Here is a 24,151-nt window from a genome sequence, read left to right as displayed (position 1 = left end):
TATTTTAGCAATAGCAACCTATATGCATCTATAATAAAATTAAACACATAGGCTCACACAGGCACACTTTGGATGGGTCCTATCATGTTGCTAGGTCATACACAGATGAAAGAAGATTGTAAATAAACCTGTTACAAATTATTAACTTAGATCTGGCAAAAAGTAACCATGGCTATTTGCAATCAAGTAATAATAGGTTTTGAAAACTTACAAACAAGCTAAAACACATACTCCTGCAACAAGGTTAGCTGGATAGTTGGATGTAGGATTTATTTAATTTTAAATTAAATAATTAATTTCGAAATAATTAATTAATTAAAAAATAATTTTTCGAAAATTTTAAAAAAAATTTTGAATCATTCGAAATTTTAAAAAAAATTTAAATTTAAAATTAAACCTAAAATTTTGAAAAATTAGGTTTCAACCAACCTAAATATCATTTCAAAATTTGCTAACTCCTTTTAAAATTTAAATGTTATTTTATAAATAAAAAATTAAATAAAAATTAGAAAAGATAAGTTAAATATCTTTTTCAGATTTTAAATTTAATTTAAATAAATAAAATAACAAAATTTAAAAGTTAGCAAAATATCTTACATCTATTTAAAATTACATGATTATAATTATCTTATTTTAAATTTAAATAAGGTCAAAATATCTAAAAAAGATTTAATTTAAAAAAATATATATATAAAATCTGACCTTAAATTTAAAAATAAGATAAGATATAATCAAATTTAAAAATAAGATAAGATATAATCAAATTTAAAAATAAGATAGATTTTTAAGCAAGAAGATAGATACTAATTCTATTCAAATTCAAATTAAACTAATATCTTGAATTAAATTTAAAAAATATTAAATTAATTCAAAATGATAATTAGAATTGAATTAGGAATAGTAATAGGAATAGTAATAGCATTCAAAATTAATTCAAAACTATACAAAAAATCGGAAGTTAATTCCATGAAAAAGCATGAAAAATCGAAGAAAAACGAAAAAATTGTGAGCTGTACGGACAGTTTTCGCGATCGCAGGAAAATTTCAGCACAGCTCCGATTTTTTTCGAATCTTCAAAAAATCATAACTTATTCAAATAAAATCGAAATTGAGTTCTGTAAAAGGCTAACTTGCTTAATTTTTTCCATACTATCCAACAAAAATAATTCCAGACACAGAATCGCAATTATTTTCCACGAAAATTTACAAACATCAATCAATCATCAAATAACACTCAATACAACATGATACCATCCAAAAACAAACAAACAATCGTTTTAAAGTCCAAATTTCTTCCAAGTAAATCAATTTTCATGGCTCTGAGGCCATTTGTTGGAAATTATTTTACCAGGATCTTAGATCTACTCACAAGTATGTTGATTAACACCCTAAATATGAACTTTCTAAAACGATGAAATAAACACATATAAAGTTTAGGAAACCTTACATTGGGTGCAGCGGAATTAAATGAATCCTTCCGTTCAGATATCTAGCCCTTGATTCCTTTCTGTAGCAGAGCATTATCAATATCTGAACCTGGATCTCTTTCTCTGAATCATTGATGCTGAAACTCCTTCTTGCTGAAAGTCTTTCTTCACGATCTTCCTCACTATGATTGAGGTATCACTTGCTGTGTGTGGGCACTACTCATACACTAAGTATTCGAAATTTGAGGAAGAAGAAAAAGAGAGTGGGTTCGGGCAAAGATAGGGAGAGAGAGAGAGGCTCAGTTTTTTCTGAATCAGAAGTGTCAGAAGAAAAGTGTAAATTTCCTGAAGCCTTCACTATCTATTTATAGCATTCTACTAGGGTTAGGTTTGAATTATTTGGCATTAAAATAATGAAAAAATCAGTTTAAATTTCCTACAAAAGTGGCTGGCCCTATACAAGTGGATTTGGGCCTCACTTTTTGCAATTTTGCAGTTTTATCTTTTCTGCATCTGATTTTCTCAAAAACGCCAATTTTTTAATTCAACCATTTAAATGCCAATTCTAACTATTTAATAACTATAAATAATTATTAAATAAAATTGTCATTTATCATATTTATTAATTGAACCATACAAAGTATCATAATTAACAAATATGCCCCTAAAACTCTTTCTTTACAATTTCGCCCTTACTTAGTGAAAATTTCACAAATAGACATAGTCTAATTTGAGAATTACAATCGATTAATCAAAACCAATTATATGAGTCTTACAAGCAATATTATCTCAACTAGTGCGGGGATCATGGGTCTATATAACCGAGCTTCCAATAAGTAGATCAAGAATTTAGCACTAAAATTCACTAACTTATTAATTCTTCGTTGAATCCACGCATAGAACTTAGAATTGCACTCTCAGTATATAGAATTCTCTATATGTTCCACCATATAGACACATCATTAGTTATCCATTGTTATAATCCTAATGTGATCAATGATCCTCTATATGAATGATCTACACTGTAAAGGGATTAGATTACCGTTACACCCTACAATGTATTTATTCCTTAAAACACTTGACCCCGTATAAATGATATTTCAGCTTATGTGAAATGAGTACTCCACCATTTATGTTCGTTTGGTCAAGCTCGAAGGAGATCATCCTTTGCTTACTATTCGCCAGATAGAAGCTATAGATTCCATGTTTATGTTAGCGCTCCCACTCAATTGCACTACCGTGTTCCCAAAATGTACGCATCACCCTGACCTAAAAGTAGGCTTAACTGACAAATCAAAGAACACGAATAGCCTTTCAAGATTGAGCCTAATCATAACAGGATTAAGAATATTTGATCTAGGATCAACTAGGCGATATTGACTTGAATAGATATTACGGTAAGTTTGATAAATCTAAGTCAAAGTTCAATATCGGTCCCTTCCGATGCATACTCCATGCATCCAACCTGAGCTTTACTTTAACCAATGCTCTGGAAAGAACATAGCACTTCTCCAAATGCAAGTAAACTCTGTTGTAGATTATCATATCAGTAAAACCCTATCTCTGATAAATCTAGGAAACTTTATTCACATAGTCATGTTTACTTTCCAATGTGTTGACAGCACAATAAACAGGATCAAGTATGTGAAAAGGGTTTCAGATGAATTTATACATTATGTACATATAATCATGAAATAAATCATGTGAACCATGCAACATTAAATGTTATTTCTGATCTATATTAATAAGTAAATCTGATTATATTGAAATGAGTTTTATTTAGGGCATAAAACCCAACACCTACCCCTCCTGCATCAGGCTTTAGCAGGGGGAGTAGTGGTTTGGCCATGGACCAGAAGAGGAGAGCATCCACTGCATCCGGTAGCTCGAGTCAGAACAAGAGGTTCCGGGGGAACCAGAGTAGAGGTAGTCGTCCTAGTGGTGCAGAGACCCGGTTCTCCTATCCGGAGTGCCCCAGCTGCAAAAGGCACCATCAGGGTGAATGCAAAGGTCAGGGATGCTTTCACTGTGGCATGCCTGGACACTTCAAGAGGGATTGTCCCCAGCTCCGATCAGAGGCATCGAGAGCTCCGGCGATACCCACTCCAGCTAGGGTGTTCGCCATCACTCAGGCTAATGCAGATGCCAGCCCCTCAGTTGTAACAGGTCAGCTTTCAGTTAATAACTCGTTTTACTCAGTGCTGTTTCATTCTGGGGCTACACATTCTTATGTGGCAGCCAGAGTTTTTAATAAATTGGATAGACCGTATGATAAATATGAATCAGGGTTTGGAACCCTTTTACCTGGCGGAGAGTTGGTTATCTCCAAAAGGTGGATTAGGTCTATGCTGATCAGAATAGATGGTAGAGAGTTAAGTGCTGACTTGATAGAGATGAGCCTAGTAGAGTTCGATATTATTTTAGGAATGGATTTCCTATCTAAATATTCGGCGAGTATTGATTGCAAAAGGAAGATGGTGATCTTTCAACCGGAAAATGAAGAACCTTTTGTGTTTGTTGGTTCGGTTCGGGGATCTCGGATCCCAGTGATTTCGGCCATGTCAGCTAGGGAATTATTGCATGGTGGATGCTTAGGGTTTCTGGCCGTGGTGGTGGACACCACTCGGCCAGATACCATTCGGCCAGAAGACATCAAGGTGGTTCGGGAATTTTTAGACATTTTTCCCGAAGAACTTCCAGGGTTACCACCTCAGCGGGAGATTGACTTCGTAATAGATTTGGCACCAGGGGTGGAACCAGTTTCCAAAGCCCCCTATAGAATGGCTCCAGCTGAACTTAAGGAATTGAAGATTCAGCTCCAGGGGTTGCTTGACATAAGGTTTATCCGGCCTAGTGTGTCACCCTAGGAAGCCCCGGTTTTATTCGTCAAGAAGAAAGATGGAACTATGAGGATGTGTATCGATTACAGAGAATTGAACAAGCTGACAGTGAAGAATAAATATCCATTACCTAGGATCGATGGTCTGTTCGATCAGCTTCAGGGGAAGACGGTCTTTTCTAAGATTGATCTTCGCTCGGGTTATCATCAGTTGAAAATCCGAGAGGAGGACATTCTGAAGACGGCTTTCCGTACTAGGTATGGACATTATGAATTCCTGGTTATGTCATTTGGGCTAACCAATGCTCCTGCGGCATTCATGGATTTGATGAATAGAGTATTCAAGGATTTCCTCGATATCTGTGTGATTGTGTTTATCGACGACATCCTTGTGTACTCTCAATCAGAAGAGGAGCATGAGTTACATCTTCAGATGGTTTTGCAACGGCTTCGAGAACACAAGCTTTATGCCAAGTTCAAGAAATGTGAATTCTGGCCATCTCAGGTGTCCTTTTTAGGGCACATCGTCAGCAAAGATGGGATCAAGGTGGATCCCCGGAAGATAGAATCCGTCAGAGATTGGCCGAGACCGAAGACAGTGACAGAGATTAGAAGCTTATTGGGTTTAGCTGGGTACTATCGTAGGTTCGTGGAAGGGTTTTCAAAAATTTTAACGCCCTTAACCGAACTTACAAAGAAGAATCAGCGATTTGTCTAGTCAGACAAGTGCGAAGCTAGTTTTCAGGAGCTGAAACAGAGGTTGATTACTGCTCCAGTGCTAGCTTTGCTTTCAGACAACGAGAAATTTGTTGTTTATTGCGATGCATCCAGACAGGGTCTGGGGTGTGTGCTGATGCAAGCCGATCGGGTTATCGCTTATGCCTCCCGTGAGTTAAAGGATTATGAACAGCGATACCCGACTCATGATCTAGAGTTGGCCGCGGTGGTTTTTGCATTGAAGATCTGGTGGCATTACCTTTACGGAGAAAGGTGTGAAATCTACACCGACCATAAAAGTCTCAAGTATTTTTTTACTCAGAAAGATTTGAACATGAGACAGACACGTTGGTTGGAATTAGTGAAGGATTACGACTGTGAGATTCTTCATCACCCTGGGAAGGCTAATATAGTGGCTGATGCCCTGAGCAGGAAGGGTCCCGGGCAGGTAGCTAGCATGGTTCAGATCTCACCTCAGCTAGCAGAGGATATGGTTAGATCCAGCATTGAGTTTGTGGTAGGTCAGCTTCACAACTTGACGCTCCAATCTGATCTATTGGAAAGAATTAAAGCCGCTCAGATGACTAATCCAGAGTTAGTGAAAATCAGAGAAGAGGTTTCGGCTGGTCAAGCCAGGGATTTCTCAGTGTCAGACAACGGGATGCTTCTGTATAAAGCTAGGATTTGTGTTCCGAATAGTGTGGAACTCAGGAATGAGATCTTTGAGGAGACTCATTCTACCCCTTATTCTTTGCATCCCGGCACCACTAAGATGTACCAGGATCTCAAACCGTACTTCTGGTGGAGCGGTATGAAGAAGAATTTGGTAGAATTCGTATCGAGATGCCTCACATGTCAGTAGATTAAGGCTGAACATCAGAGAACAGCAGGGTTGTTGCAGCCTTTAACCCTACCTGAATGGAAGTGGGAAGATATCACGATGGATTTCGTGGTAGGGTTACCTAGAGCCACGGGTTTGTTTGATTCCATCTGGGTAGTGGTGGATCGATTCACGAAATATGCTCATTTTCTGCCTGTTAGAACAACATTTACAGTGGATCAGTTGGCAGAATTGTATGTTAGAGAGATTGTAAGACTTCACGGGGTACCGAAGTCTATAGTTTCAGATAGGGATCCGAAGTTCACCTCCAAGTTTTGGCAGAGTTTGCAACGAGCAATGGGTACAAAGCTGAAATTCAGTACAGCATTCCATCCTCAGACGGATGGTCAGTCCGAAAGGACAATTCAGATATTGGAGTACATGTTACGAGCCTGTGTTATGGATTTCGAAGGCTCCTGGAATAAATATCTACCGTTGATAGAATTTTCTTACAACAACAGTTATCAGAGTACGATAGGGATAGCTCCCTATGAACTGTTATATGGTAGGAAGTGTAGATCTCCCATCCACTGGGATGAGACAGGGGAGAGAAAGTACTTAGGTCCGGAGTCAGTGCAGCGGACCAATGAGGCAATAGAAAAGATTAAAGCTAGAATGCTTGCCTCACAGAGTAGGCAGAAAAGTTACGCAGATCCGAAACGCAGAGATGTTGAGTTCCAAGTAGGGGACCATGTGTTTTTACGGGTATCTCCAATGAAGGGGATCAAACGTTTCGGGAAAAGAGGCAAGTTATGCCCTAGATTTACAGGACCTTTCGAGATTCTCGAGAAGATAGGTCAAGTGGCATACCGGTTAGCGCTGCCTCCAGCTTTATCAGCTGTAACACCCTAACTAGCATAGGCGTATTACGTGATTTTAAACATACTGTGCAGCTCGTTGCTAATCAACGAGGTTTATGGAAAAATGTGATTAATTAAAATTTTTGCTTTTTAATTAAACTTGTAAAATATTTATACAAAATACTCGGGATCCCGATTACAAAACCATTTACAAAAGTTTACTGACTTTACAAAATATATGTCGCCTAGCGACTAATTACAAAAATAGCCTCGCTGTCCCGATGATCGTACGCTCCAGGCCTAACCGCCCCGACATGTACAATCTTCACCGGCTCGCTCACGGTCCATCAGCTCTAGCCTTTCCCTTACCTACACATAAACATAGCATTGTGAGTCGACAGACTCAGTAAGAAAAGCATAATAATACTCAGACATAAATCCTGGTCATGATCAGACGCCCATACCCCTGACCATAACCCTAACTGCCGTGTCCAACACGATACTGAGTCCCCCTAACTGCCGTGTCCAACACGGTACTGAGTTCTGAACGTTCATAGGGACGGTACTATTGACAAGTAACAGCCTAATCGGTCGAACCGGCCATACTCCGCCTGCTAGTCATACTCCAGCCTGTACCGACGTGTTACAGTATCAGCCTAATCGGTCGAACTGGTCATACTCCAGTTGCTGGTCATACTCCAGCCTGTACCGACGTGATACGTCAAATAGTACGGAACCACCAACCTAAGTATCAGCCTAATCGGTCATACTGGTCATACTCCAGCTGCTAGTCATACTCTAGCCTATACTGATGTGATACAGTGTCAGCCTAATCGGTCGAACTGGTCATACTCCGGGGCTTGGTCATACTCCGGCTGTCTGGACGTGACACCGTCGGATGGTTCGAAGCCAACATACATATCTAATGCAATCTAACAGGCTTCCTACATGCACGCTAAACATGTATTCTACATATGCATACTGTTATACTAATCTTACCTGGATTCCGAATTCAAGTGTCTTGGCCAACTCCGACCGGAACTATCTGCGCGGCGGATTACAGGCTCCTAAACCATAAAAATCACAACACTATAAGTGATACGCTAAATCACTTCCGGGGACTTAAACTAGGAACTAAAAGTTTCCCTATCGATAAAAAGCATGGCAATACCCCAAATAACATAAAAACGAGGAAATCTAGGGTTCCTGAAAATTCCCCAACCGGTAGACCGATTCTGCAAGCGGACTTCCGGTTCTGAGAATTTCTGAATTCTCATCCGTTATTCCGGTTGCACAACCGGAATTCCGGTTCCTCGCAGGAACTTTTCAAAAATTCACAACTCAATCAAATCCAACCCAAATCATACAAGACCTTCCAGACCTGTTCTATAGGACCCAAATAACATTTCTAAAGCAATAAAACTACCCAGAATGCACAGCAACAAAAATCATCATTAAAGCTTCAAGCTTTGAGTTTTAAACTCAAACTTGATCAAACACTACTAACATGCATTCAAACCAGTCCAAACCTACTTAAACATGCATAAAATAATCTCTGAAAACTACTACAAACATCACAAAATCACAGCAACAGATTTTAACCATTTCTCTTTGAAAAACCATAGTTTTGAGCTAAAAACTTCCAAGCTTGAAATCAAAGCAATTACCATGCATTAACTAGCTCTAACCTACTTAAAATAACAAGATTAATTCTCTGTAAACTACAACAAATCACAGCAGCAAGAACACATCAAAAACAAGCATGCAACAATCATCTTTTTAAACATTTTCTATAATTTACAAAAGGGAAAGGTTTAGAAACTTTACCAAAGCTTGAAGAACACTTAGATTGAAGGAAAATAGCTTGAAAAATCAAAGGAAACCCAGCCCTAGAACCCCATGCAGCCGACAGAGAGAGAGGAAAAGAGAGAGCCTTTTTGAAAATTTTCTATTTTTTTTCTAAGTTTTGAAATGAAAATGGAATTTAAGTGCTACTTAACTCATTAACTTCAGCCAATATAATAACCAAATAAACAAATATTTTTCAATTATTAAGTCACAAAAAGACAAACTAACAATGGGGCAAAATGACCATTTTGCCCCCCTTCACACAAAAGTCACATAAATAACACTAAAGGGGTATTTTGGGAAATTCTAAATTCCCGGCCATTCCCGACATTCCCAATGTCTAATAAACCGTCCCAAACTACTAACATACTAAGTTGTGATTTTACTGAGCCAAACACCGAGTTCCATGTTACCGGGCACCGGAAATGCAAAATTATGAAAACTACTAAATGACATAAAATGCATCTCATAATTCAATAATAACAGTATAAATAATTATTTAAATAGCTATAAATAATTTCATAATTAAACATGATTAACTGCTAATTTCCAAATTAAACTAAGCGGTCTTTACATCAGCAGTTCACAATATATTCCATGTCTCGATGTTGAGAAAATACGTTTCAGATCCCTCTCATATACTCAGTTATGAGAGCCTTGAACTGCAGCCAGATATGTCATATGAAGAACAGCCAGTGCAGATCCTGGATAGAAATGATAAAGTCCTTCGGAATAAGACCATAGCATTGGTCAAAGTTCTCTGGAGAAACATCAAGGTGGAGGAAGCCACCTGGGAACTAGAGTCAGATATGAGAGTTCAATATCCAGAGTTATTCAGGTTAGATTTCGGGGACGAAATCCTTTTAAGGGGGGAATAGTTGTAAAGACCGCTTAGTTTAATTTGGAAATGAGCAGTTAATCATGTTTAATTATGAAAATTATTTATAGCTATTTAAATAAATAATTATACTGTTATTATTGAATTCTGAGATGCATTTTATGTCATTTAGTAGTTTTCATAATTTTTCATTTCCGGTGCCCGGTAACATGGAACTCGGTGTTTGGCTCAGTAAAATCACAACTTAGTATGTTAGTAGTTTGGGTCGGTTTTTTTAGACATTGGGAATGTCGGGAATTTAGAATTTCCCAAAAATACCCCTTTAGTGTTATTTATGTGATTTTAGTGTGAAGGGGCAAAATGGTCATTTTGTCCCATTGTTATTTTGTCATTTAGTGGACTTTATTTGGTTAGATTATTTGACTTTAATTGAAATATATTGGCTGAAATAGGTTATTACTTGTTTATTTGTTTTATTCCATTTTTACAAACTTAGAAAAAAGTTAGAAAAAATTCTCAAAAAGGCTCTCTCTTTTCCTCTCTCTCTCTCTCTCTCTCTCTCTCTCTCTCTCTCTCTCTCTCTCTCTCTCTCTCTCTCTCTCTCTCTCTCTCTCTCTCTCTCTCTCTCTCTCTCTCTCTCTCTCTCTCTCTCTCTCTCTCTCTCTCTCTCTCTCTCTCTCTCTCTCTCTCTCTCTCTCTCTCTCTCTCTCTCTCTCTCTCTCTCTCTCTCTCTCTCTCTCTCTCGGCTGTATGGTGTTCTAGGGCTGGGTTTCCTTTGATTTTCAAGCTATTTTCCTTCAATCTAAGTGTTCATCAAGCTTTGGTAAGGTTTCTAAACCTTTCCCTTTTGTAATTTATGGAAAATGTTTAAAAAGATGATTGTTGCATGTTGATTTGTTGTGATGTTTGCTGCTGTGATTTGTTGTGATTTTCAGAGGATTAGTCTTGTTATTTTAAGTAGGTTAGAGCTAGTTAATGCATGGTTTGTGCTTTGATTCAAGAGTGGAAGTTTTTAGTTCAAAGTTTGGTTTTCAAAGAGAATTTTCGAAATTTGTGGTTGTGAGTGTTGCATGGATTTGTTTTGGTTTTCTGCAGCTTTAGTATGCATGTTTAGGTAGTTTTAATCATGGTTTGATGCTTGATATGTTGCTTAGTCAAGTTTTGAGTTTTAGAACTCAATCTTTGACCTTTAATGGTGAATTGAGTTTCTGTGTGTGAAGCTCGATTTTGTTGCTTTAGAAATGTTCTAAGGGATATATAGAATAGGTCTGGAAGGTTTGAGTTATGAATTTTTGAGTTTCTGCCTGCGAGGAACCGGAATTCCGGTTGTGCATCCGGAATTCCGGATGGGTTTTGAAAATTCTCAGAACCGGAATTCCGGTTGGACAACCGGTCTGCCAGTTGGGTGATTTTCAGAAACCCTAGTTTTCCTCGTTTTTATGTTATTTGGGGTATTTCCATGCTTTTTATCGATAGGGAAACTTTTAGTTCCTAGTTTAAGTCCCCGGAAAGTGATTTAGCGTATCACTTATAGTGTTGTGATTTTTATGGTTTAGGAGCCTGTAATCCGCCGCGCAGATAGTTCCAGTCAGGTTGACCGGCACACCTGAATTCGGAATTGAGGTAAGATTAGTATAACAGTATGCATATATAGATTACATGTTTAGCGTGCATGTAGGAAGCCTGTTAGATTACATTAGATATGTATGTTGGCTTCGAACCATCCGACTGTGTCACATCGGTATAGGCTGGAGTATGACCAGCAGCTGGAGTATGACCAGTATGACCGAGTATAGGCTGACACTGTATCACATCGGTATAGGCTGGAGTATGACCAGCAGTTGGAGTATGACCAGTATGACCAAGTATAGGCTGATACTTAGGTTGGTGGTTCCGTACTATTTTACGTATCACATCGGTACAGGCTAAAGTATGACTAGCAGCTGGAGTATCACCAGTTCGACCGAGTATAGGCCGATACTGTAACACGTCGGTACAGGCTGGAGTATGACCAGCAGCTGGAGTATGACCAGTTCGACCGATTAGGCTGTTACTTGTCGATAGTACCGTCGCTATGAACGTTCAGGACTTAGTATCGTGTTGGACACGGTACTTAGGGTTATCGTGAGGGGTATGGGTGTCTGATCATGACCGAGATTTATGTATGAGTATTATTATGCTTTTCTTACTGAGTCAGTCGACTCACAATGCTATGTTTATGTGTAGGTAAGGGCAAGACTAAGCTGTGGAACCGTGAGGACGAGCCTATGAAGATTGTACATGTCGGGGCGGTTAGGCCTGGAGCGTACGATCGGGACAGCAAGGCTATTTTTGTAATTAGTCACTAGGCGACAAGTATTTTGTATATACAGTAAACTTTTGTAAATGGTTTTGCAATCGGGATCCCGAGTATTTTGTATAAATATTTTACAAGTTTAATTAAAAAGCAAAAATTTTAATTAATCACGTTTTCCATAAACCTGGTTGATTAGCAACGAGCTGGACAGTATGTTTAAAAATCACGTAATACGCCTATTCTAGTTAGGGTGCTACAACTATTATGTATGTCTAATGGTGAAAATCCATTAGGGATTTATCTCATTAGATAAACAAACCAAGTTAGACCAACAATGAAGATTCGAAATTAAACTACAACTTAATAACAGAAAATAACATGGTTCAATATAAATTCATACACAATTCAGAAATTATTAAACATATAGCAAGTAGGAATGACAAGTGAAAATACTAAAACATACAATCCTAAATAATTTCCAAGGTTTCCAACAAACTGATACAGTGTCCCGGTAGGCGAGAGTCAAAGTATCATTCATTGAATAAAGTTGTCAGGTCATCTAAAATGCAAACCATTCTGGCAACCTTTTATTCGATCAAAATAAGAATCCAACGTTGTCCCGGTAGGCGAGAGTCAAGGTTATTCTCATTTTATGAGCTTCCACCATTGTTTCATGTTTTATAAGTTTATCTCTAAGTAGTCACCGTAGGGGAGAGTATAATAGAGACGAAAACTTACAAAACACTTATCAAATGAGATCTTACGGTGTTAAATGCGTTCAACGAATAACCATCCACAAGGGGGACGAAGTCTAGCGTCTCGAGGTTATATTGAAAACATTTAACTATTGTAAGACCAACAATGGAGATTGAATATCCTATTAATAATAAAGCTCATTATTTTAAAATGTATTTTCATTATTATTTATAATAAAATATATTCATTAAATATCGAATTTACAATTAAAATTCTAAATTAGAATTTAATTTAATATTTATAAAATTATACTTAGATGGTGATTGCAATAAATTGAATTATTTCCATCTCAGTAGTAATTTTGATATAGAAATATTAAGAAAATTATTTAAGTTGTATTTATTTAAATTAATTTGCAACTCAAAATAAATTTTCATGAGAATATATTTATTGTATTTTGAAAAAAAAAATATAAAAACTTTATATTTTCGAAATACTTAAATAATAATTACTTAGAAAAAAATACTTCAAGCAAAAATATCACCTATCTAGATTTTCCTTTGACTAATTAATTCAATTTCTAATAATATACTTTAATTCATTTATTTTAAATTAATCAATAAATGAAAAAATTATTGATTTAAGTTGGTCCAAGAATTAATTAAAATAAATAATTAATTTACAACTTAATCTATTTTTCAAGATAATTAAATTCAAAATCATCTTGCATTATGAAATGCAATTTCGAAAATTGATTAATAAAATAAAGAAAAAAAATATATATATTTTGAAAATTATTTAAAGTTAAGTTGAAAAAATAAATTTCAACTAAAAATAATTTTCTATTTAATTAAGTGTCATGATAAAGAAATATTTAAGTATCATGATGAAAATCAACTTAGATATTTAATTTTCAATTTAATTAAATGTATTAAATTCAAGAAATAAATAATTAAGTGTAGAGAAGGCTTACTTATTAATCTCTAGTTTAATACTAGGAAAAATATACTTAAAATAAATTGTACCAAAATTAATTATTTAAATAATTAATTTCACAATGTATAATATTTTCCTGTTTAATATTAGAAATAATAAGTAGTCTAGAAATAACTATCTAGAAAATATCTTATTTCACTGAGTATCTTTTCCACAAAATTTGAAAAAAAAAAATATCTTGTTTAAGTTGTTTTAGAAGGATCTAAAAAATCAACTTAAATATCTTTCAAATTAGATTTAATTAAATTTAAAATTAAGTTATAACCACTTAATTTGAAAATATTCCATTTTAAGTTAATATTTGAAAAAATATCAACTTAAAAAATATCTAAAGAATCTTAATAACCAATTCCTAAAATTCCTCAACTTAATTTTGAAATTTTAAATCCAAAAGATATTCAGATTTAAGCTGATTAGTTATAGATAACTAAATATCAACTTAAATAGGAATATTTAATGAAAAATTTAAATTAAGCTTCAGAAAGAATCTAGATGGTTAAAATTCTATATTTAATTAAATACAAGAAAATACATATAGTTTAGCTTAGAATAAAAATTCTTTAAACTATGGTTTTCTTAAATTAATTTAAAATAAATCAAATTTATTATGTTGCTAATCAATTTTATTAGGTTAAACTAATTTAATTAACCTAGTACAGTTATTCAAATCAGGCAAATGGGCCTTCACAATTGGGGTGGTTCATGTGAGGGGGTGCTGGGTTCAGTATGTCGTACCCACTTCTATGGCTCCCAACTCTCACACAAGGCCCAAAAGAGAAGAATTTAACCTTAAAATGAACAACTGTTATTAATTGAATAGGCCGAAAAACTAAATGGGCCTAAATAAAATCTATCAAAAACTATGATATTTTATTTAGCAACAACAACCTATATGCATCTATAACAAAATTAAACATACAGGCTCACACAGGCACACAATTTGGATGGATCCTATCATGTTGCTAGGTCATACACAGATGAAAGAAGATTGTGAAAATTACCTGTTACAAATTATTTATTTGACCAAGGGAGCCATGAGTTAAAATCAAATCATTGGATCTGTCAACAAGTTAACCATGGCTATTTGCAATCAAGCAATAATAGGTTTTAAAAACTTACAAACAAGCTAAAACACATACTCCTGCAACAAGGTTAGCTGGATAGTTAGTTGTAGGATTTATTTAATTTTAAATAATTAAATTTCGAAAAATAATAAAATAATAAAAAAATAATATAATAAAATATATATATTTTCGAAATTAATAAAATAATATTTAAAATTAAACCTACAATTTTAAAAAATTAGGTTTCAACTAACCTAAATATCATTTTAAAATTTCCTAACTACTTTTAAAATATTTAATGTTATTTTATAAATTAAATATTCAATAAAAATAAAAAGATAAATAAATATCTTTTTCAGATTTTATGATTTAATTTAAATAAATAAAATAACAAAATTTAAAAGTTAGCAAAATATCTTACTTCTATTTAAAATTACATGATTATAGTTATCTTATTTTAAATTTAAATAAGGTAAAATTATTTTAAAAAAATATTTAATTTAAAAAATTTAATATCTAACCTTAAATTTAAAAATAAGATAAGATATTAATCAAATTTAAAAATAAGATAGATAATTAAGCAAAAAAGATAGATATTTACTATTTTCAAATTCAAATTACACTAATATCATGAATGAATTTCAGAAAAAAATAATTAATTTAATTATGATATTTAGAATTGAATTAGGAATAGTAAATGTCTAAATACAAAACTACACAAAAAATCGGAAGTTAAATCCATGAAATAGTATGAAAAATCGAAGAAAAACGAAAAAAAAAAAATGCGAGTTGTACGGACAGTATGCATTGCATAGCATACTGTCCATGGGCGCGAATGGGAGTGCTTGGGCGAGGAAACACGGCGCAGCAAGGGTCCTGCATGATTTCCGGGCGCGCGTGGTGCAGTGACACCATCCCGATATTTTTCGAAACTTCAAAAAATCATAACTAATTCAAATTAAATCGAAATTGAGTTCTGTAAAAAAAGTAAATTGCTTAATTTTTTCCATACTATCCAATAAAAATAATTCCAGAAACAGATATTCAATTATTTTTTACGAAAATTCACAAACAGCAATCAATCATCAAACAACACTCAAAACAACATGATACCATCCAAAATATCAAACAAATCGTTTTAAGTCCAAATTTCTTGCAAGCAAATCAATTACCATGGCTCTGAGGCCATTTGTTGGAAATTATTTTACCACGATCTTAGATCTACTCACAAATATGTTGATTAACACCCTAAATATGAACTTCTAAAACGATTATGAAATAAACACATATAAAGTATTAGAAACCTTACATTGGGTGAAGCGGAATAATATGACTCCTTCCGTTCAGATCTCTAACCCTTGTATCCTTTCTGTCGCAGAGTATTATCAAGATCTGAACCTGGATCTCTTTCTCTCCTTCTTTAGTGCTGAAACTCCTTCTTGTTGAATGTCTTTCTTCACGATCTTCCTCACTATGATTGAAGTATCACTTGCTGTGTGTGGGCACTACTCTAATCACTAAGTGGTTTCAAAATTTCAAGGAAGAAGAAAGAGAAGAAGGTGGCGGCTAGGTATAGAGAGAGAGAAGGCTCGGGTTTTTCTCTGAAGGAAAAAGTACAAAGTTAAGTGTAAATTTCCTGAAGCCTTCACTATCTATTTATAGCATTCCACTAGGGTTAGGTTTGAATTATTTGGCATTAAAATAATGAAAATATCAGATAATAAATCCTATAAAATTGGCCGGCCCTATATAATATGGATTTGGGCCTCACTTTTTGCAATTTTGCAGTTTTATCAATTCTGCATCTAATTTTCTCAAAACACCAATTGTCAAATTCAACCATTTAAATGCCAATTCTAACTATTTAATAACTATAAATAATTATTAAATAATATTGTCATTTATAATATTTATTAATTGAACCATACAAAGTATCATAATTAACAAATATGCCCCTAAAACTCTTTCTTTACAATTTTGCCCTTACTTAGTGAAAAATTCACAAATAGATATAGTCTAATTTGAGAATTATAATTGATTAATCAAAACCAATTATATGAGTCTTACAAGCAATATTATCTCAACTAGTGGGGGGACCATGGGTCTATATAACCGAGCTTCCAATAAGAAGATTAAGAATTTATAACCTAAATTCACTAACTTATTAATTCTTCGTTGAATCCATGCATAGAACTTAGAATTGCACTCTCAGCATATAGAATGCTCTATATGTTCCACCATATAGACACATCATTAGTTATCCATTGTTATAATCTAAATTTGATCAATGATCCTCTATATGAATGATCTACACTGTAAAGGGATTAAATTACCGTTACACCCTACAATGTATTTTATCCTTAAAACACTTAACCCCGTATAAATGATATTTCAGTTTATGTGAAATGAGTACTCCACCATTTATTTTCGTTTGGTCAAGCTCGAAGGAGATCATCCTCTACTTACTATTTGCCAGATAGAAGCTATAGATTCCATGTTTATGTTAGCGCTCCCACTCAATTGCACTACCGTGTTCTCAAAATGTACGTATCACCCTGACCTAAAAGTAGGCTTAACTAACAAATCAAAGAACACGAATAGCCTCTTGAGATTGAGCCTAATCATAACAGGATTAAGATCATTTGATCTAGGATCAACTAGGCGATATTGACTTGAATAGATATTACGGTAAGTTTATTAAATCTAAGTCAAAGTTCAATATCGGTCCCTTCCGATGCATACTCCATGCATCCAACCTGAGCTTCACTTTAACCAATGCTCTGGAAAGAACATAGCATTTCTCCAAATGCAAGTAAACTCTGTTGTAGATTATCATATCAGTAAAACCCTGTGTCTGATAAATCTAGGAAACTTTATTCACATAGTCATGTTTACTTTCCAATGTGTTGACAACACAATAAACAGGATCAAGTATGTGAAAAGGGTTTCAGATGAATTCATACATTATGTACATATAATCATGAAATAAATCATGTGAACCATGCAACATTAAATGTTATTTTTTATCTATATTAATAAGTAAATCTGATTATATTGAAATGAGTTTTATTTAGGGCATAAAACCCAACAGAGTGAACTACTATAAATCTTGTGTGTCTCTCTTATTTACTTACTAAACTCATATTTTTTGTCTTGCCAATCTAGCGAGCGAGTGTTGGACAGGTTTCTACATCAACAGTAATTGATGAAACTTTTTTGAAATCAGCATATGGAGGAATATTAATAGCTACATCAACTCAAGATGGAGACAGGGTTGTTGTTGTGTTGTAACTTTTTCAAGAGGTTCTTGTAAGAGCTGTTGTTAGGGTTACTGAAAGAGTTGCTCATTTCAATTCTTTGTTACGTTTACATGGTGTTGTTGTAAGGCTTATTATAAGGGTTGTTCCTTTGATTCCTTGTTATTTTACATATATAGGGTTGATGGGTTGTAGTAATGATTGTTCTATTTAGTTCTTTGTTATTTTTGTATAGAGTAGTCGTAAGGGTTTTGTAAACGTTGCTAAATTGGTTGGTAAAGTTGTGGAATGAGTTTGCTTATCATTCTTAAATTGGGTTGCTGTACATGATTTCGGAAGTTTGCTAAAAGGGTGCCCTAATTATGATTTCTCCTTTGGTTGCATAAAATGTATAGAAGTATAATTATACTCCACCATAGTAGAAAATTATATTAAAACGAAAACTACTTTAACTTTGAAGTTTTGAATAATGGTGATTGAAGTCAATATTGTATAGCCATTTAAGAGTTAGTTTAGCATATTGTATTTTAGGAGCCATTTATGATAATTGGAGACAAGATATTGATACATTGTTAAAAAAAAAAACAATTTTAATTACAATGCCACTTATTTGTTAACAAATTTTACTATTAAAGTATGTATTATTATTGTTTAAGTTACAAAAAGTAAGATTACATTAAGTTACAAGTATTCTATCTTTAACATGCATGGGGTCTTTGACAACAACTTAATATTGACATTGATACTTTGGCATATCCACAAATTTGTTTTGCCATTGCAAATGAATATAATTAATAAACAAGCCTAGATCCATGACTTTTGCCTTGAAATCTTTTTCTCATTGACGAAATACTCAACAAATAAGAAGTCCATATATATCACTCTCCTTGCTTCAACACAAGAACAAGTAGAAGCAGAAGGAGGAGGAGGAAATTATGAAGAAAATTTTGTGAAAACCATTTTCTTTCTTCAGTTAACAACTGCCTTTTTCCTTCCTAATTTTACTATTGGAATCTAAAAATATTCAGTATTAACATCTTTTTCACTTGTGATTAGCTCCTTACCAACACCAATATTTCATGACAAAGGAATCCCCTGCGAAGTTAGGACATGTTTAGAGCTAACCTAGGTGTAATTACCATCAGATTTTAACAAAACAAAATTAGAAATTCTTATACCATGAATTGTCTCTGCCAAAAATGATAAAAAAACTTTAAAACATTTCATTTGGAAACAAACAAGTCATGAACATTCACACCAGCACCACAATATAAAATTAACTATACTTAAACAAGCCATTTTCATGCTATGTATTATTTGACCATTATTCCAAACACAGACGATAATACTCAACTTGCTACTTGAGAGAGGTGAAGGTAACCCAATAAAGACGACAGACTAAAGAAAATTAAGAAAAAACTAGCCTCTGATGCTAGCAACACATAGATTCGACTAAATGGATGCTTTGAATGATTTTTTTTTTATTTTTTCCCAAACCCTGAAATTACAATGACAGGGCGAAGGTGGCACAACTTGTAACTTACGGCTTCCAAAGAAGGGTGGTTTCGGCGATCATGGAAGTGACTACATAAGGGTCCATGTTTGAAGCAGGTCTCCTGTCTTCAAAATAGCCTTTACCTGCCTTCTCGGTGTCACGGCCAACTCGAATAGATGCACCTCGGTTTGCAACACCCTGTCAACAGTAAGTTTAATGATTATTATTATTAACTCAAAGCAGCAGCAATAAAATTTCCAAGAATTAAGGAATAAATCTAAACAATGTGAAAAAGTAATAGAATCTTGTTCTAATTGTTACCCATAAGAAAGTGTTGATGTCGGCAGTTTCATGTCGACCAGTTAGACGACGCTCATTGCCTTCTCCATATGCAGAAATATGCTCTTTGTGCTTCAATCCAAGCTTTTCAATGGCCTTCTTGATGATCTCGTACCCTCCATCGTTCCTCATAGACTTGGTACTGAAACATAATAGTATAATTAATCTTTAACTAATAGATCTTACTAAATGTATCAACTATAAAAGAAATTGCAATATCCATTACAGTCGACAATGATGAAAAGAGAAATACAAACCTGTAATTTGTGTGAGCACCAGCACCATTCCAATCACCCTGGTAATAAAATGATCAAAACCAAATGAAAAAATAAGTATCATCACTAAACAAGGATAAAATATTCCATGAAAGGAGATACAGAAAAGTAAAAAAGAAAAATTGAACTCAAAATAGATAATATCAATACCGGAATTGGCTTTGGATCAAAGGAAACGACAACTCCAGCAATTTCTGTTATCCTCTGTTGGTACGAGAAAATAACTATATAATTTGGACCAAAAAGAAAAAAACGAATCAAAAGAATTCCAAATAGAGGACTTTATACTACCTCCAGAATGTAACGAGCAGCCCACAACTCGTCTCCAGCAGATATACCGACAGAAGGCCCTACTTGGAATTCCCACTATATTGTAGAAGCAACAACTTAATCACATTATAATTGAAAAAAAAAAAAAAAGAATATAGTAAGAATGTAATTAAGAACAGACAAAATGGAGTAATGATCTCTTACCTGCCCTGGCATAACCTCTCCGTTAATGCCACTAATGTTGATGCCTGCATACAAGCAGGCCTTGTAGTGAGCATCAACAATGTCTCGTCCGAAAGCTTTGTCAGCACCGATACCACAGTAGTATGGTCCCTGTTGATAAGTAATACAGACTCTTTAATTTTAGAACCAAATCAGTCAACCATTAGATATCAAAATAGAGCTGCACAAGCACATAAACACTTTCATAGCAATGTAAGTAGCAAAAACTTGAAAACAAGAACGGCGACCAGATTTTAAAGCAAAAGTTATTGACATCAAACTGAAAGAGATCAAACATATACTTAGCTAACATAATCAAATGTGCCTCTCAGGAATGACTTAAAATAAAGAAGTTTGTATTGACTGAGACGCTTATAAACTCTTTTAGTATCAAAACTCTGTTTAAACACACAGTAGCAGCAATAAAATTGTAACAGCAAAGAATGACTTCATAAAATATGACAGGGAGTTGAAAAGATAAAGTCTTAGAAGGTGGGCAGCTCCATTACCTGAGGGCCAGGGAAACCCCCGACAGGCCACCCAATGGGCCAGTGGACTTCTTTCTTCAGTAAGGTGTATTCTTGCTCGATACCATACCTGTTTTCAACATCATATGTCTCGAATAACAATAATAACATTGACTCGTAGAAATATAAATGAAGCATAATAACTAGACATGAATATGATTAAATATGTAAAGGAAAAGCAGGCTAAGAAGTACAAACCAAGGTTCCTCAGCAACTACATCAGGATGGCTGAAAATCTTTGCAGCAGCACTTCTCTTGTTTGTAGGAATGGCTTCTCCTGCCGGAGTATAGGCATCACAGATGACCTATGATCATTACATCAAAAACAAAGAGAATTAGAAAAACTGAAACCCAGGTATGTATGATTCATGAAGATGCAAAACTCTCCTTACTTACCAATATGTTGTTGCCTCTCCTAAATGGGTCCTTGAAAATTGCTTGAGGGCTACATCAAAAAATGACAATAACAAAAAAAAGGTTAATAGGATAATAGTGAGGGGGGAAATGAATAACAGCGGAGAAAATAAACTAAAATGATTCTTACTATAAAATCACTTCACTGTCTTCTCCGGGAGCTTGACCTGTGCTTGAACCATCGTAATTCCACTTGGGTAACTTTGAAGGATCATCAACTGGTCCTTCAAGAGTCTTTACAGACAGCGAAAAATTGACATGGTCATTTGAAGGAATTAAATAAGTAAGAATTTTTATATCAATCTGAATGTTTATAAAGAATTTCTTACTCTTGCTTTGCTTCTTAGGTCCATACCGGATCCACCAATCCTGTTCAAAGAAATGATTAAACACTAAAGATTAACCAAAGAAAATGAAAATAAATAAACAAATGTACCAAATTGTAGGGGAAAAAAATCCAATTTAATTACATTTCAAACGATCTAGTTTTGCAAACGGTAGAAATATAAAATAGAGCAGAACAATTATTATTATTATGATGATATTATTAAAATTATCATTATTTCTGATAAAAAAGCAGAACGATTATTAATCCTGAAAAAATCGGTCCACAACATTTTTAAACGGAGAAAAATACACAGATCACAGAACAACTCAGAGATCAGTAACAAATATTTATGGAGGGATATAAGTAACAGTAATTCTTTTGGTTGATAACGAGAGACCTGAAACATATGAGTAATTATATATATAAATACACAATCTAACGGTTTCTGTGGTAACTTTGCTGAAAAGTACAACGATCAAATAGCACTTATGGTATGAAGTAGAGATGATATCAAGAAGTAAAAGAAAAGAATCAAACTACATAACATAAAATAAAATAAATAGTCACTCAAAAACATACAGGAGGAAGCAAAATATTTTAGTCAACAGAATTCAAAATTATTTCTCAGCAACAAAACAAATAGATTCATATCTTACAACCATAGCAACAGATCACGACGACATAAAACACATTTCGGAACAGAAAGAGAGTCAGCGCAGAGAGGGACAGACGATCATTTCCATGAACACAAAACAAAAACAAAGGAGAAAAAGATATTAAAAGGAGATTGACTAACCATATGTACTCTGCGATGATCTTCTCAGTGGAGTCAGAGAGGTTTAGGTTAACGAGATCTGAAAGCAGCGCCATATTACACAGAGACTTAAAAATCTTACACGCAAAAAGTAAATGAAGAAAGAAATCTCTCTCTTTCTTTCTCTCTCTCTCTCTCTGGTATAGAATACAGAGTCGTGAAACAGGGAGTGCTATACACCTCCTTTTATAGTGCGGCTCTGCCTCTTTAGCAATGTTGGTTTGGAATTATAAAACAATTCCAAACCAAAATTGCATTATATAATGCTTTTTTAATAATTTTACTTATAAATATCAATTAGTCAGTTTCGTATCGTTGAAATATTTAAGAATTTTTTATAACTATAAAACACAAAAATCTATCTATTTGATAATTTTACATTTTTACTTCCATATTTATATTTTAGATTCCGTTCAAATAGAATTTTATTATATTTTAGATTCTTTAGGAAGTAATTCAAAATCTTACTGGCGAGTACTGTCTAGATTCTCATGTATTTTGTATGTTTCTTTTTATGTTATTTTCAAAATTAATTATAGATGCAATTTGGATTTTTTTTTATTTAAGAGAGCAATTTTTTGTTTTTAAACCAGAAAGAGCAAATTGGTTCAGTTTAACGAATCATATTATCATAAACGAAAAAAAAAAATGAAAGTTTTTTGTTTTAAGGAAAATAAAAATGAAAGTTGAATTTTCACCCAGAACGAAAAGTGCAGTTGTAGTTTGGGGAAATGAATAAAAAAATAGAAAATGACCTATAATCGCGCGTGGAGGGAATCTACACCACGCACGGTTCACTGTTGTGTATGACTTTGAAGTTTCCGTCTACTTGCTCTCTGCTTTAACCGGTAACTGAATCTGCCGGTAGCTTTTACTGCCTCTAACCTTTTTTTATTAAAGAAAATATGTAACTTCCATTTTTAATGGCTTTTTTAGTCTCTCTAAATATAATTAAAAACGCACTACTAAAATAATTTTACCAAAATTTAATAATATAACCTTGTGTCTTACTCCAATCGCTCAATTTATCTAAGTTATGTTAATAAAACAAGAAATGTTAAGGGGGCATTTAGGTGTAATACGGTTATTAATATAAATTAATGTATAATTTTATGTATTTCTTTTTTTTGACAATTATAATTTTATGTATTTTAAATAAATAAATAATATAAAAAATAGATAACTATTCGTAGCGTGTCACATCAGTATTGTGTTAGGCATTATAAAATATAGGGACACGATTTTGTTCCGTAATAGTACTTAAGAGTATACAATCTGTGATTGTACTGTAGTTGTTGGATTAGGAAGTTGCATGATCTGAGGGTGGGGTTAATATAGGAGTATTTAGGCTTAAAAAACTTGGTAACCGTTTGATTCTGTATTAAAATATTAATACTTTTGAAAAGTGAATAGTGATTGATGTACTGACAGTTTCTCTTTTCAATCATCATTTCTCTTTCCTTCTCCTTCGTCATTTTAGTTTCAGCGTCGTGGTGGTTTGTTTCATTTTAGGGCAAGTGACGATTTTTCTTCTTTAAGGCATAAAATTATTTTCAAATTTGAGGGAGAAAACTCAAGTAATTGAAGAATATCTGGTGTACTTCGTCTTTTGTGTCTTCGGCTCTGTCTCCGACCGTCGTCGTGGGTTTGTGCAAGTAAGTGTCTATGCTCATTCAAAAATTCTTCTTCTTTTGCATGTTATTCGTTCTTCACTCTGGGTATGAGAAAATTTGTCTACCATGGTTAAAAAAGAGTAAAAGTTTGGTAAATAAAAAGTGATGTTCTTTAATTTGGGTATGTGCATTACTA

The 24,151-nt window shown here is 34.0% G+C and overlaps 1 protein-coding gene across 1 annotated transcript; it reads right to left on the bottom strand.

The window, feature by feature from the left end:
* Window positions 1–18,863: 18,863 nt before the first annotated feature.
* Window positions 18,864–22,936, bottom strand: LOC115715831 (glutamine synthetase nodule isozyme). The gene is made up of 12 exons (XM_030644498.2): window positions 22,325–22,936; window positions 21,530–21,569; window positions 21,331–21,434; window positions 21,183–21,231; window positions 20,985–21,091; window positions 20,769–20,856; window positions 20,242–20,370; window positions 20,059–20,133; window positions 19,918–19,971; window positions 19,750–19,787; window positions 19,475–19,634; window positions 18,864–19,351 (listed from the first exon to the last, which is right to left on the bottom strand). The coding sequence occupies exons 1-12, from the start codon at window positions 22,396–22,398 to the stop codon at window positions 19,199–19,201; spliced, it is 1,071 nt and encodes a 356-aa protein (XP_030500358.1). The 5' UTR covers window positions 22,399–22,936; the 3' UTR covers window positions 18,864–19,198.
* Window positions 22,937–24,151: the final 1,215 nt, after the last annotated feature.

The sequence above is a fragment of the Cannabis sativa genome, chromosome 9, assembly GCF_029168945.1.
Source record: "Cannabis sativa cultivar Pink pepper isolate KNU-18-1 chromosome 9, ASM2916894v1, whole genome shotgun sequence".
In the NCBI taxonomy this organism is placed as follows: Eukaryota; Viridiplantae; Streptophyta; class Magnoliopsida; order Rosales; family Cannabaceae; genus Cannabis; species Cannabis sativa.
Note: the sequence above shows the minus strand (reverse complement) of the source record. Positions and strands in the feature narration are given on the sequence as shown.